Source organism: Salvelinus sp. IW2-2015, linkage group LG27, assembly GCF_002910315.2.
Source record: "Salvelinus sp. IW2-2015 linkage group LG27, ASM291031v2, whole genome shotgun sequence".
NCBI lineage: Eukaryota > Metazoa > Chordata > Actinopteri > Salmoniformes > Salmonidae > Salvelinus > Salvelinus sp. IW2-2015.
Window position 1 is genome coordinate 22,947,061 of NC_036867.1, and position 16,051 is coordinate 22,963,111.

The 16,051-nt window shown below is 41.6% G+C and overlaps 1 protein-coding gene and 1 long non-coding RNA gene across 2 annotated transcripts in view; one reads left to right on the plus strand and one right to left on the minus strand.

Moving 5' to 3' along the window:
• LOC139023105 (uncharacterized) overlaps positions 1 to 16,051 on the minus strand; it is a 427,630-nt gene that overhangs the window by 387,166 nt on the left and 24,413 nt on the right. The window lies entirely within an intron of this gene.
• The window catches only part of LOC111953148 (cadherin-18), a 212,952-nt gene that overhangs the window by 145,059 nt on the left and 51,842 nt on the right, over positions 1 to 16,051 (plus strand). Inside the window, exon 5 of the mRNA XM_023972228.2 lies at positions 14,961 to 15,128. Coding sequence (XP_023827996.1) covers positions 14,961 to 15,128 — 168 coding nt within the window. The remainder of the gene's footprint in view (positions 1 to 14,960; positions 15,129 to 16,051) is intronic.

The following is a 16,051-nucleotide window of genomic DNA, read 5'->3' on the forward strand; positions in this document are numbered from 1 at the left end:
GTCTCACCCATTCATTTCTAATGACCGGTCATTTTTGACAGGGAACACCACAGGTGTACAAAAGTGAAATAAAACACCCAAAATGTAATGAAAATCATCAACATGTATTGTGTGTGTTCAGATGCCCTGTGTGGACAAAGTCATGGAACCTTATGACAATCAAATTAAATTAAATACCATTTTCAGAGAGAAAATCGGTCCAATTTGTCCAGAACACAGAAGGAGGGTTAATCCATTTTAGAATATTGCTGTAATGTAACAAAATGTGGAAAAAGGGTATGCACTGTATATCAGTCAAGTACTTTACCTTGTAGTTAACAATGTCATACCTAATCCTCAATACTAGACGTGTATTGCTGAGTAAATATTAAMAAAATATGTGTTATTCACAAATGCACGATAACACGTTTAAACAAAAGAGGATTGTTAATTAAATATCTGTATCTGACTATCCTTTATGTAGTGTCTTTATATTTTGGTTTAAAGCAAGTGTGAAGGCATGTGGGTAGATGCATAACAAAACAACTGTCAATTATGTTGTTCATAATAATTAAGAATAAATCGTAGAGATGAGACAAGACAATTAGTAGTGAGAAGTCCTGTCTTGCCTCATAATTTAAAATGTTTGCTGTTAGACAGAACTCTTGGAGATGCAGGCAGATTTATCAACTCAACGATTAATGACCAGAGTTTGTTGCTTCTGATCATTACGATTTGCCTCTTTAAACGACTAGCTCCGACTACACTAACAATAACCAGGTTTCAGTTTGTGTCATGGTTCCACCAGTCACCAGAGGGGGGCAGAGACCGTCCTAGAGACATTAACGACACTCAGGTGTGTCCTATTTACTCATTATGATTTCCCTGTTAACTTCTTGCCGCACGGATCCCTTTAGCGGGATCATTTTCATAAACAACCGCTGAATTGCAGAGCGCCAAATTAAAAGAAAAGACAAAAAATATTTTTTATCATGAAATCACAAGTGAAATATATCAAAACACAGCTTAGCTTGTTGTTAATCCACCTATTGTGTCAGATTTTGAAAATATGCTTTACAGCGAAAGCAATCCAAGCGTTCGTGAGTTTATCAATCACTAGACAAAACAGTAAGAACAGCTAGCCTCAAATTAGCTTGGTCACGAAAATCAGAAAAGCAATCAAATTAATCGCTTACCATTGATAATCTTCGGATGTTTGCACTCACGAGACTCCCAGTTACACAATAAATGTTCTATTTGTTTGATAAAGATTAGTTTTATAACCAAAAACCGCCATTTGGTTTGCGCGTTATGTTCAGAAAACCACAGGCTCGTTCCGGTCCTGAAAGGCAGACAAAAATTCCAAAAAGTATCTGTAATGTTCATAGAAACATGTCAAACGTTTTTTATAATCAACCCTCAGGTTGTTTTTAACATACATAATCGATAATATTTCAACCGGACGATAACCTATTCAATACTACAGAGAAAGAAATGAAACTATGTCTAAAGCCTGGTCACAGCATGAAGAAGCCATTGGAAAAGGAATCTGGTTGATACCCCTTTAAATGGAGGAGGGGCAGGCAACGGAACAGGGATTTTTCCAAATTAAAGGCACTTCCGGGTTGGATTTCCTCAGGTTTTCGCCTGTAAAATCAGTTCTGTTATACTCACAGACAAAATTCTGACAGTTTTGGAAACTTTAGAGTGTTTTCTATCCTAATCTGTCAATTATATGCAAATTCTAGCATCTGGACCTGAGAAATAGTCTGTTTACCGTGGGAACGTTATTTTTCCAAACATAAAAATTCTGCCCCCTAGCTGAAAGAAGTTAAAAGAGGTGTGTTTTCTGTTGACCTTTGCTGAAGCTTGAATTGTGTGCTGCGTGCATTTGTCTCCTGAGTGAGTTTTTGAGACTTAGTGTTTGTTGTTTTTCCAGTGTTGCTGTGATCCTTCCGTTACCGTTTCTCAATAAAGTATTATGTTTATCCTTAACCACTGATTCCTCGTGTGGCCTCTTCTCTGCACCTGGGTCCAACCTCACCATGTCACAGCAAGCTTCAGCCTACAACATTGACCCAGCAGAGATTACCCAGATCAAGACTGTTGTAACCCACCAAGGAGCACTGCTGAGGCGGCAGCAAGAACAACTCTTCCATATATCAGAAACCCTCTGGGCACTTACTGACTCCCTCCAACCATAGTCCAACCCCAACCGAGGAGGAGCCAATGCCCAAGTCAAGGAGCCAATGCCAGAGAAGTACATATCAGGTCTGGGTTATAAAAAATATCAGAAACTTCAAACATCCCAAAAAGCACCATTCAATCGATTATTAAAAAAAGGAAAGAATATGGCACCACAACAAAAAACTCACAGACCAGGCAAGGGGGGCTTTAATCAGAGAGGCAAGAAAGAGACCAAAGAAGACCCTGAAGGAGCTGCAAAGCTCCACAGCGGAGATTGGAGTATCTTGTCCATAGGACCACTTTAAGCCGTGCAGTCCACAGAGCTGGGCTTTACGGAAGAGTGGCCAGAAAAAAAGCCATTGCTTGAAGAAAAAAATAAGCAAACACATTTGGTGTTCGCCAAAAGGCATGTGCGAGACTCCCCAAACATGTGGAAGAAGGTACTCTGGTCAGATGAGACAGAAATATTGCTTTTTGGTCATAAAGGAAAATGCTATGTCTGGTGCAAACCCAATACCTCTCATTACCCCGAGAACACCATCCCCAGCATGATGCTGCGGTGGCAGCATCATGCTGTGGGGATCTTTTTTCATCGGCAGTGACTAGGAAACTGGTCAGAATTGAAGGAATGATGCATGGCGCTAAATACATTCTTGAGGAAAACCTGTTTTGAGTGGTTTACGGGGAAATATTTAAATGTCTTGGAGCCCAGATCTCAATCCAAATGAGAATCTGTAGTATGACTTAAAGATTGCTGTACACCAGTGGAACCCATCCAACTTGAAGGAGCTGGGGCAGTTTTGCCTTGAAGAATTGGCAAAAATTCCAGTGGCTAGCTGTGGCAAGCTTATAGAGACATACCCCAAGAGACTTGCAGCTATAATTGCTGCAAAAGGTGGCTCTACAAAGTATTGACTTTGTTAGGGGGCTGAATAGTTATGCACGCTCAAGTTTTCCTTTTTTTGTCTTGTTTGTTTGTTTTACAAAAAACATACTTTGCATCTTCAAAGTTGTGTAAATAGAATTATACAAACCCCCAATCAATCAATTTTAATTCCAGGTTGTAAGGTAACAAAATAGGAAAAATGCAAAGGGGGGTGAATACTTTCGCAAGTATTTTCCTGGTCTGCGGGACACCTGCTAGACTGGGGTAAGGACTGCCAGACTAAATGTCTAAGACCCCACCAAGAGCCTCACCGTGTCCTCCTGCATCCCTTGATGACCAATACTTTTCCGCTCTCCCTCCCTATTACTTAAACCTGCGGTAGGCCTTCAGTAAGAGGCAGGCCGCCACCCTTCCCCCATCTTCCTTACGATTGTGCCATAGAAGTCCTACCCAGCGCCACACCTCCCTGGGGCATCTGTACTCCCTCTAGACCCCTGAAGCAGCAGTCATGGACAATGGACAATTCATGGACAATGTAAATTACATCCGGGAGTCGCTGGAGGCAGGTTTTATTCGCCCCTCTACATGCCCTGCTGGTGCAGGCTTCTTTTTCTTGGGTAAGAAGGATGGAGGCCTTTGTCCTTGCGTCGATTACAGAGGGCTGAACCAGATTACGACCAAGAATCGTTACCCCCTATCCCTGATGTCCTCCGCATTGAAGTTGGTTCAAGGGGCCCAATTCTTTACCAAATTACCTCCGCAACACTTACAATCTGGTGAGAATCAAGGCTGGAGATGAGTGGAAGATTGCCTATAACACCCATTGTGTCCACAATGAGTATTTAGTCGTCCACAATGAGTATTTAGTCATGTCCTTTGGATTATTAAACTCACCGACAGTCTTTCAAGCATTGGTCAATGACAACCTGAGGGATATGTTGAATCGGTTCGTCTTTGTTTACCTCGAGGACATCTTGATCTTCTCCGAAACCCTTCTGGAACACGGCTGCCAAGTCCTGAGATGCCTCCTGCAGAGTCAACTATGTCAAGATAGAGAAGTGTGAGTTCCACGTATCCCAGGTTTCCTTCCTGGGTCAAATTATCTCTACCGCAGGCATCCAAATGAGCCCCTTTAGATTGAGGCGGTTGCCGACTGGCCCCATCCCACCTCACTCAAGCAGGTCCAGCGGATTCTCGGGTTTGCCCATTTTTACAGCTGTTTAATACGCACCGCCTCTCACGGTCCTAACCCTAAAGTCCCTGACCTGTTTTTGCTGGACCCCGAGGCTGACAGGGCATTCATTGAGCTCAAGGGACATTTCACCACTGGACCCATACACATTCATTCTGATCCGACATATCCCTTTGTGGTGGAGATGGACGTCTCAGACAACGGGGCAGGGGTGGTTCTTTTACAGCGGAATGAGGAGGACAAGAAACTGTACCTATGCGCCTTTCTCTCCTAGCAGTTCTCGCCAGCGGAATGCAACTACAATGTAGGCAACCAGGAGCTCTTGGCAGTTAAGTGGGCTCTTGAGGGGTGGAGACACTGGTTGGAGGGAGAACCTCATCCTTTTGTGATCTGGACGGACCATAAGAACTTGGTCTCTATTCAAGAAACCAAGAGGTTGAACACTCTTCAGGCTGGATGGGCTCTGTTTTTTAACAGGTTAGATTTCACAATAGCCTTTCTCCCGGGATCCAAGAATCAGAAGGCAGACCCCCTGTCCCGCCAACATGATGTCTCTAAAGAGGAGAGGGAAACACAGAGACTGTCATCCCCAGCTCACGCATTGTGGCCCCTGTGATATGGAGTACTGAGACCACGGTCTGACAAGCTCAGACCTGAGAACCTGACCCCGGCGGGGGACCCACTAACAGACTTTACGGTTCCGCAATCAGCCCGGTCCCAAGTACTACAATGGGGACACTTCTCTAAATGAATTGGGCATCCAGGGGTTAATTGGACACTGGAGTTCCTGAGGTGGAAATTCTGGTAGCTCAACATGATGGAGGATGTGAGATCCTTTGTTGCGGCCTGTTCCATCTTTGTCCAAAGCAAGTCTGCACATCAGCAACCGGCCGGGTTGCTCCAACCTCTGCCCATCCCCAACCGGCCCTGGTCTCATATGTCTGTCAACTTCACAGGTTTACCTCCATCTCAAGGGCATACCACTATTCTGGTTGTCGTCGATCGGTTCTCCAAGGCAGCCCATTTCCTCGCCTTACCCAAGTTGCCTTCAGCGAGGGAGACCGCTGATCTCATTGTTACCCATGTCTTTCGACCACACAGACTTCTCAAGGACATTGTCTCAGATCATGGTCCCCAGTTTGTCGCACGGTATTGGAATGCGTATCTGCTCCCTGTTGGGGGCATCGGTGAGTCTCTCCTCGGGGTTCCACCCTCAGTCGAATTGGCAAACTGAGCGGGTCATCCAGGAGCTGGATAACTTCCTCCGCTGCTTCGTCTCCACTCAGGCCAGCAACTGGAGCAAGTTCCTAGTCTTGGCGGAGTATGCTCATAACACACTGCCGAACTCGACAACTGGACTGTCGCCGTTCGAGTGTCAGTTCCCCCCCACCTGTTTCCTGATCAAGAGGCTGAAGCGAGGGTGTCATTAGCAGAGGTGTTCATTAAACAATGTTGTCACACCTAGATCAGAGTGCAATCCTCCTTAGTCCTCTCATCTGCCCGACACCAACACCAGGCAAACGATTGTGGCTGTCCACCCGTGATCTTCCCTTAAGGTGGACTCGCGGAAGCTCACTCCACACTACATAGGCCCATTCAAGATCCTGAGTCGAATCAACCTGGTCACCTATCGTCTCCAGCTTCCCAGGTCTATATGGTTCTGTCCATCCTTCCATGTCTCCCGTCTTAAGCTGGTAAGGACCAGTCCTCTCCCCACACATGTCTCTCCGCCCCCTCGACTTGTACAATGGTCGCCCGTTGTACACTGTCTGGCGTCTATTGGAGGCTCGTCGGGTCCGAGGCACCCTGCAGTACCTTTGCTGGAGCTTGAATTGTGTTCCGTGTGCGTTTGTCTCTTGAGTGAGTTTTTGAGACATACCCAGTGTAACTGTAATCCTTCCATTACCGTTTCTCAATAAAGTATTATGTTTATCCTTAACCACTGATTTCTCGTCTGGTCTCTTCTGATGATGGAAAAAAACGTATTTGCACCAGGGTCCAATAAATATTATGTGTGTTTCTTGCAGTAGAACCTGGAGGAAACCTCAAATGTAGTAGTGTGTATTAGTTTTTTCAGATCAAAATAACAAGAGACACAAAAAGGCTGCACACTCAGGGCAGTGTGGACTGTGGAACACAAAAACAAGATCCCCCGAAGTGGGCGAAAGCAAGAGAAGAGCTTTGGTAATCTCCTAATAACCCTGTTCACCCTGGAGATTGTCCTCCTTTAGAAATGTCCAGTCAGACAAAGAGGGGGATAGTGTGATGGTATCAACTGTAATAGACTGGTGGGGGTTGAAGGAAAGGCTAACCACCTCACTCACTCAAATGGCCCTGGGTTCAACGACGACAGCTCCTTCTCAATTTTTTTAATAAATTAACAGGCTTGTTCTATTGAGATCTAGCACAGACTATCAGGAATGGATGTCACTGCTCGAGGAAGTCAGTGGAGGAAGAGATTCAAGGATTGTTCGTGTGTCAAAGTTTCAAGGCACCTTTCAGGCTGGTGCATTTTGTTAAGGTAACTCGTTTTGTAGGAAGTACAGTACATGCACCATGCCTTTGTTGTCTTTGGTAGTATATCAATCAAATCAATTAAATGTATTTATAAAGCCCTTTTTACATCAGCAGACCCCAAATGTATGACACTGAACACATTGGCAATTTAAGAGGGAATCATATCCATAATACATATCTTTTTAGTGAAATAATTATTTTAGCATTGGGCTCTGGCACTATTGCTATTGCATGTATGTGCTTGTGTTCCAGAAATATTGTGGTATATAGTGTGGTAAATATTGTTAAAAACAACAACGACAAACGTGTTGCTGATGAATCCATAGCCTTTTGAAGCATCCCTAGATTGTACAGATTGTATCTTTAAAGTTCAGTGCTAGTTGTTTTTGCTGTTGTTTTTATTGTTGAAGTATACGCCTAGTGAGCTTCCTCCATTGTCCATCTTCCTGAGAAGGGAAGGAGGCTGACGATTCATTTTCAGACACAATAGCTACAGTGCCTTCAGAAAGTATTCACATCCCTTTACTTTTTCCACATTTTGTTGTGTTACAGACTGAATTTAAATGTATATTGTGTCACATTGATCTACACACAATACCCCATAATGTCAAAGTGGAATTCTGTTTGAAGAACATAAAAAAAACTAAAACAATGAAAAGCTGAAATGTCTTCATCAATAACTATTTAACTCTTTATTATAGCAAGCCTAAATAAGTTCAGGAGTAAAAATGTGCTTAACAAATCACATAATAAGTTGCATGGACTCATTAAAGGAATTGATAGGCCTGTTCCGTGTATTCAACAGCAGAGTTGGGAGCTCTGGCTTGTTTTTTCGTACTGTTCCTACCATCGTCAGCTTCGTCTTGAGGAGCTGCTGTCCCAGCTTGTGTAAAGTAAAAAAGTTATTGCATGTGATGTTATGGCCTCAGAGTCCCTGTGTCAAGTCCAGGACATCCCTTGGTTCTTCTCGGGGGCTCATCCATATGGCTTCCCCGTATGCACTTGCAAGCTCCATGCATATGATGAAGCAGCTTCACAGGCAGCCCAGATCTTGATTCCATATTTAGACGGTATGTACTGCCTGAAGGGGTAGCGGCACCTAAATGGCATAAGCTGCTCATCAACAGTAACGTTGGGCCCAGGGTTGTAAAACAGTGTAAGGCTATACACCCACTTGTCCCACACTGACCTGGTTGCAGCTAGCTTGTCTCTTTGCCGCCGAGCTGGTCTGGTGTCTCGGTTATTGAAGTTGATAATCCTGGAAATAATGTGGAAGACATTGATACATGGAATGGTTATATGCCAGTTTCTGCATTCCACATGGATTCTGTGGATTCCCCATTGGATCTGAAAACACCAGCAAGGATAAGAAACTCAAAGTATGCATGTAAATTAGTTTAGTCCATCTCCTTCCATCTCTCCCCAAAAACATTCCTTCCCTCCAAATTAGTGCTGTCCAGAATGATTTTTGGGGATGGTGTCTGGGATAAACAGTTCAAAAGAAGACTTTGTCCTGCACATGAATAACAGCCATCTGCGTTGGCCCTGGTTGCATCCTCTATTTTTTGACTGACATTCATATTTTTCCTCCTGCAGCCCTCTGATGAGCTGGCTGCTGATGGGCTGGTCCTGGGGCTGGCTGAGGTCAATCTCATCCTCTTCTTCCAACTCACGGTCAGACTCTAAATTGACAGAGACATGATCCTCATATTCGGAAAATTCTTAATCTTCCAAAGTGGAAGATGCTCTTTCCACACTAAATTCTCTCTCTGCAAAAAAATATGTCTAAGGCCCTCTGAGCAGAGACTAATTTTGCCAAACTGATTGATTGTGTAAGGAGCCAAACATACAAAGCTATTTATTTGTTGTGAATTTTTTACAATGTATTGAAATATTGTATTGTAATAACATTGTGCAGGTTCCCCGCAAGACATTGTGTAGTTTCACACACAACAAAGGGTAAAGAGTGCGAGAAAAGCGGGAGACAAGCAGACAGGTAGGGAGACAGCCCCAAGAACCTGTCTATGTTGAAACAGCATGCACAGGGAGGAAGAAGACAGAGTGAAGGCACATAGCAAAAAAAAAATACATTTTTACTTGTTTTCACCTACAAACACACTTTTCCACACTTTTATTACCCTCGGGTCCAGTTAACCCGAACACCACATATGTAATATACATTCGTAGGGGGGTGCGCAGTGTGCACTCAATGAAAATGTGTTACTTTACATGTTCTTCACAGAAAATGTGTCACGACTTCCGCCGAAGTCGGTCCCTTTCCTTGTTCGGGCGGCGTTCGGCGGTCGACGTCACCGGTCTTCTAGCCATCGCTGATCCACTTTTCATTTTCCATTTGTTTTGTTTTTGTTTTCTACACACCTGGTTTCATTCCCCAATTACATGTTCATATATGTAACCCTCTGTTTCCCCCATGTTTTTGTGCGTGATTGTTTCCATGTTCATTCGGTACGTTATTGCTGGTTGTCGACGGGTGCTGTTTTCACCCGTGCATAATTGATTACCGTTTATTGTTGGTCAAGTGTATTGTTACCTTGTGCCTTTTATTTTGAGTAAAGTACGTTGCTCACTCATTCTGCTCTCCTGCGCCTGACTTCATGCACCAGCTACACCTACCTTCTGACAAAATGAGCCAAGGCCAATGGGTCTCAGGTTGAAAAAATTGTTAAATTAATAATTTTTATTTCAGTAAACATTGAAAATGGGTCCCACAGACCCAAACAAGGGTTAAATTGGCTTGACAATTTGCTAGCAACAACCAACTTGACAGAGCTTGAATAATGTTTTTAAGAATAATGGGCAAATATTGTATTATTCAGGTGTGCAAGACTTACCCCAAAACACTCACAGCAGTAATCACTGCCAAAGGTGTTTCTAACATCAAATAAAATGTATTGGTCACATACACATGGTTAGCAGATGTTAATGCGAGTGTAGCGAAATGCTTGTGCTTCTAGTTCCGACCGTGCAGTAATATCTAAAAAGTAATCTAACAGTTTCACAACAACTACCTTATACACACAAGTGTAAAGGAATGAATAAGAATATGTACATATAAATATATGGATGAGCGATGGCCGAATGGCATAGGCAAGATGCAGTAGATGGTATAGAGTACAGTATATACATATGAGATGAGTAATGTAGGGTATGTAAACATTATATAAAGTGGCATTGTTTAAAGTGACACATTTATTACATCCAATTTTTTATTATTAAAGTGGCTAGAGATTTGAGTCAGTATGTTGGCAGCAGTACTGTCTAAGGGGATGAATACTTATCTAATCAAGATACACTGAGTATACCAAACATTATGAACACCACCCACACTCCCCCTTTTGCCCTCAGAACATCCTCAATTCGTCAGGCATGGACTCTACAAGGTATAAAAAGTGTTCCACAGGGATGCTGGCCAATGCTTACTCCAATGCTTCCCACAGTTGTGTCAAGTTGACTGGATGTCCTTTGGGTGGTGGACCATTCTTGATACCCCTTGGAAACTGTTGATCGTGAAAAATCCAGCAGCATTGCAGTTCTTAGCAAAAACCGGTGCGCCTGGCACCTACTACCGTACCCTGTTAAAAGGCACTTACAATTTGTGTCTTGCCATTCACCCTCTGAATGACACACAGACACAATGCATGTCTCTATTGTCTCAAGGCTTAAAAGTATTTCTTTAACCTGTCTCCTCCCCTTCATCTGCACTGCTTGAAGTGAATTTAACAGGTGACATCAATAAAGGATCAATAGCTTTCACCTGGATTCACCTGGTCAGTCTATGTCATGGAAAGAACAGGTATTTTTGATGTTTTGTATACTCAGTGTATATTAGTGTTGTTTTTTCATGCATCTTTAATAAATGTCAAATAAATAAATACACTTTGACCTTACAGTGTTTTGTGTAGATTACAATTAAATCAATTTGAATCAGGCTTTGTAGCACAACAAAATGTGGAAAAATGTAAGGGGTGTAAAGACTTTCTGTAGGCACTGTAGACGGAAGAGTGCAGAATATCCAGAGCCAAAACACATTTTATACTTCTTAGTAGGGCTGTGCTCATTGTTCATAAACAATGCTCAGTGAGCGATTGCTCTGGAGCGATGTGCCTTTGTGAGTAAAGCAGGAATAAGCAACCGTAAAGGTCAGATCCTCCGTCTTTGTGTTGTTTTAATGGAAAGTGTGGCCGTGTGCCAAGGTCTTCTGCTTCTTTGGGAGCCAGGCTTAAGTAATGCCATGGCTCCAGTTAATATCTTGGAACCTCAATGGCCTATACAGACCCACCAATGTACTGCATGTATGGTATGCCAGGTAAACGTCTTAGGCTATGTCTCAAATGACACCCTATTCCCTATATAGTGCACAAATTTTGACCCGAGCCCTATATGCTCTTGTCAAAAGTAGTGCACTAAATAGGGAATAAAGTGCAATTTGGGACATACAGTATATGTCTTGGAATATCTCATATCTGAGGAATTTTAAAATGAATGAACAGTAAAGGTCGCGGTTATTTCATGCACGAGTACTGTATGGGCTAAGGTGAAATCAAGCATGCATTCCTTTCCTATCGAGTTTACTTACGCAGCTATTCATGGAATACGTTTTGAAAGGTTAAATTCTTTCCAGATTCCAGACAATCTTGAACAATGCACAAGATATATCAACGTATGGAATGTGTGTTATGCCGACTATGGTAGCCTATACCATGTGATAGACAGACACATGACTGACTCCTGTATACTTTGACATTCACGAGGCCTCCCTGTTGTGATATTTTTTTGTTTTGTCAAAGCTATTGGCCGGCCAGCACAGCATACTCTTATTGTATGCTAAAAGCCATCTATCTCTGCTGTGAGATGGAAGACTACTGTAGTGTGGAGAACAGCTGGACAGGATCCGAGAGTACAGACAACTGGACTACTTTATCTGTTCTCCTGGGTGACAGATGATGGCTCCGTCCCAAATGGCACCATAGCCCCTATATAGTGCACTACTTTTGACCAGGGCCCATACGGCTCTCGTCATAAGTAGTGCACTATGTAGGGAACATGGTGTTATTTGGGACGCACTTTGATATGTAACCTAACCTCTCAAATCCCCTGGAAGGTAATAGTGTTTGCTGCATCGCTCCTTAACCCATTTATAGTGGTTATTCTGCCCAAGACAAGTGGATTGGACTAGCTTCTGCCTATAGCATCCTCCTGAAGAGAGAGAGAGGAGATAATATCTGTAAGAAAATAGATAATAGCATTGCCTCTTTTGTCCAAACCGGAAATTAGGCTCTTGATAGAATCTAATTATGGCTTTGTTCTTAGAATCCGATCAGCGTATTCTAAGAAAACAAGAGAATAAGGATACAAGAGAATCAGGTTTATCTATAGATGAACTATACCCAGCAGGATAATGTAAAGATGGCTTTGAAACCAATCACCATACAAGAGAATAAGATTTGTTTATAGATCAACAATGTCCAGTAGGACCAGTAATGGAAAACAACAAACTTCATTAAACTTTCTTTTCAAACAGATAGGATATGTCGTTGATAGGTCCTTGATTCTTGATACAATATCTCTCTCCTACCAAAATCAAATAGACACATTTTGTTCAGTACTATTACATCCATATCGCAAATACTGTACATTGGGATATACACATAATAGTACAAGTCATTTAGGCTTCCCATTTCTTGTCCACATGAATATGTATTGATTTGATGGCAACGGTGGGCTTGAAACTGAGAAGATTGTACCCCACACCTTCATTTTGTTTGTGTGCTACTTCAAGGATTTTCACACATGCAGAAACTACCTTACAAATTAAGCAAGTATTTGAGTAAGAAAATAGGAAAACAAGACAAACTGCACTTTTATACAGAGAAATTAACAACTGTCTCCTGGAACGTTCCTGATTTTGCGAAAAGTAAACAACCTATATCCTGCAAACTCACACACAAAAATTGACATATTTTTCAAGGGGCCTTGTACAGATCAAATCGCACAATGCGACCACTGATCTTTTCTATAACCTTGTAAAAATATTGATCAAGATACGAAATGGACTGATTGCTACTGAAGAGAAGTGTGTGTGTGTACTCGTTTTTTTTTTTATCACAGCTACCGACTATACCAACTACTATGTCATTATTATATTCTATATTATAGACATCACAGCCGAGACCCTGCTGTTTTCTGTAGATTGCTGTTAGAGTCAGTTCACACAAAGGTTCACAGGAATACAAGTTCACCAGTTGCTCAAGGGTTTTGCCTCTGGGAGAGAGAGAGAGTAAGAGAGTGAGAGAGATTGAGACTGAGAACTGAAGTAACAGGCAACACATATTAAATCCCAGTCCTTGATCTGGTTTCAGTGTACAGCGGGGCGAGAGAGTGGGGCACTTTAATCCCCTCACACACATACTAATCATGACCAGATTGTGTATATTCTTTACTTTACAATGTGTGGGAATGAAATATCAGTACAAGCTTCAACTGGCATGGAATCAATTACATTGCATTGAGCACTGGGTAATTTACGCAATTTGAACAGTGACATGAACTTCCTTTTGTACTATACTGTATGTACTGTACTATACTATGCATTGATTCAGAATATCTATGTTTAACCCTAGTAGAAAGTTCATGGAGCTATATCCTGCATTATTATAGTGATAAACATGATTGAATGGGTTCTTTGGGGAAGGCTGCATTCTCTGCCTTACCAAGGTTGCATAGTCATTTGAAATATATTGGAAAGTGTAGAAAGGCTAACCTTGGCAATGAAACATTTGGACAATCAAGGTCGAAAGGATGTTGGAGCAGCCTATTTTTATGTTATGCATCTTTTATTTAAACTGTCAAACTGAACGATTATTTCTCACAAGGCCCTTGTGAGAATCCAAATTCTGGCCTAGACAGTAATGGCACATTGCTTTAATAACTTATACACCACAACTTTCTCCCCTCCGAATCTACAAGGAATAGGGTGTTGGGCCATCACGAGTCAGAACAGCTTCAATGCACCTTGACATAGATGCTACAAGTGTCTGGAACTCTATTGGAGGGATGTGAGACATTTCTTCTAGAGGTCGACCGATTATGATTTTTCAACTCCGATACCGATTATTGGAGGACCAAAAAAAGACGATACCGATTAATCGGATGATTTTTTTACATTTATTTGTAATAATGACAATTACAACAATACTGAATGAACACGTATATTAACTTAATACATCAATAAAAATCTTTTTTTTTTTACTTGAAATCGGCCCTAATTAATCGGCCATTCCGATTAACCTCTAATTTCTTCCTCAGTAAAATCCATAATTAGTTTTTTGTTGTTGATGGTGGTGGAAAATGCTGTCTCCGGAGCCGCTCCAGAATCTCCCATAAGTGTTCATTTGGGTTGAGATCTGGTGACTAAGACGGCCATGACATATGGTTTACCTCGTTTTTATGCTCATCAAACCATTCAAACCACCCGTGCCCTGTGGATGCAGGCATGGTCATTTTATGGCGGCATAGCCATGGAAGCAAAAATAATGGCCAAAATAATGGCTTGCCCAGCATTTTTTCACATCACCCTAAGCATGATGGGATTTTTATTGTTTAATTAACTCAGGAACCACACCTGTGTGGGAGCAGCTGCTTTCAATATACTTTGGCTCCCTCATTTACTCAAGTGCTTCCATTAGTTTGGCAGTTACCTGTATTTTCCAACCTTGCATTATTAGTTACTGTAAAGTAAAGAGCCTAAGGTCATTACTGCTTCTGTTTTTTCAATTGTCACTTTTACCCAAATAACAAGAGGAATACCATAATAATCTCAAGAATTTATTATTTTATATATTCAAGTCAAGTGACTCTAAGAATCTCTATTCATACAGAAAAAAACATTGGTAGTCAATACTGACATTGGTATTCACACTGTACTAACAGATATTCATAGTAACATTTGAATTCCTCTATTCTTCTCCCTCTGTCCAGGAGTCATCAATTAGCCATGCAGTACAGTAGAAACATTGGTATTCATTGGTAACAGAGGTACTTCGCTATTCTTCTCCCCCTGTCCAGGATGGCTTTAGTTCTAAACTGTATGTCCTTAGCCGAATAGTACAATAGTAACATTGGTATTCATATAGTACAGTAGTAACATTGCTATTCTTATATTCTTTTCTCCATGTCCAGGAGTCATCAGGACTGCCTTAGCCAACATGGACCGGGAGGCGAGAGAACACTATGCTGTAGTCATTCAAGCCAAAGACATGGCAGGATCAGTTGGAGGACTTTCGGGGTCCACCACTATCAACATCACCCTCACCGACGTCAACGACAACCCTCCCAAGTTCCCGCAAAGTGAGTATAGACACCCTGGCTGCATTCAGCAGGCAAAACGGTGTGTAACATTCAGAGAGAAATAAAACAAACATGCCTCTCTCACATCTGGAATAAGGAATCACATCAGACTATTTGTATAATTTATATCTGCAATGTTTCCCACCATTTGCGTGGCCCAGTTACTCCATATCACTTGGATTTCAAGGCTTAACGATATCTAAGACATCTACTATCTATTTCTGCTAAATACTAATCACTGTTTGATAAACAGCAGTGCTTCTCAGAGGCTCTTCTCGTGACTGGCACAAGATCCATTTGAGAGTATTTTTAGTAGGCCAATTATAAATGGAGTGTTCTCATCTATCTATAGAATAATCATGATATACTCCTCCTCACTCATATAGATAGAGCTTCAACATAGAAACTCATCAGCTTTAATTGACTGTCAGTAGGCTCCATCTTTAATTAATATATAACAGATGTTCAACAGACATTAGTTAGATGAGCATAGCATTGACTAAAATCGCACCAATTATGAATCATGATTTTAATGTTTTTTTTTCTTCTATCCTATCATGTAATAATAATCAAATACTTATATGACATTTGGTTTCAAAATGGACCTCATCAAATGCCATGCAGGCAACAACAAAAAAATAGCTTGAACAATTTAATGTTATGTTGCTGTAAGAACACTGAACATCTGTACAGTTATAGTTCAATCAGTCCAAGTTTGTAAGAGTTAAAGTCAACACTATTAAAGTGCCCTCAGACACATTTCAGGTCTAAATGTCGAGTCAAGCATTCCGACATGATTTCAAAGGGCATTAAGTAGCAATTCAAGGGGCATCTGTGAAGTCATTTCAGGGTGACACAGCTAAAAACATAATCATTTGGACAATCAGCCCAAAATATGTCACCAACTAGTGATGTTAAGCTTT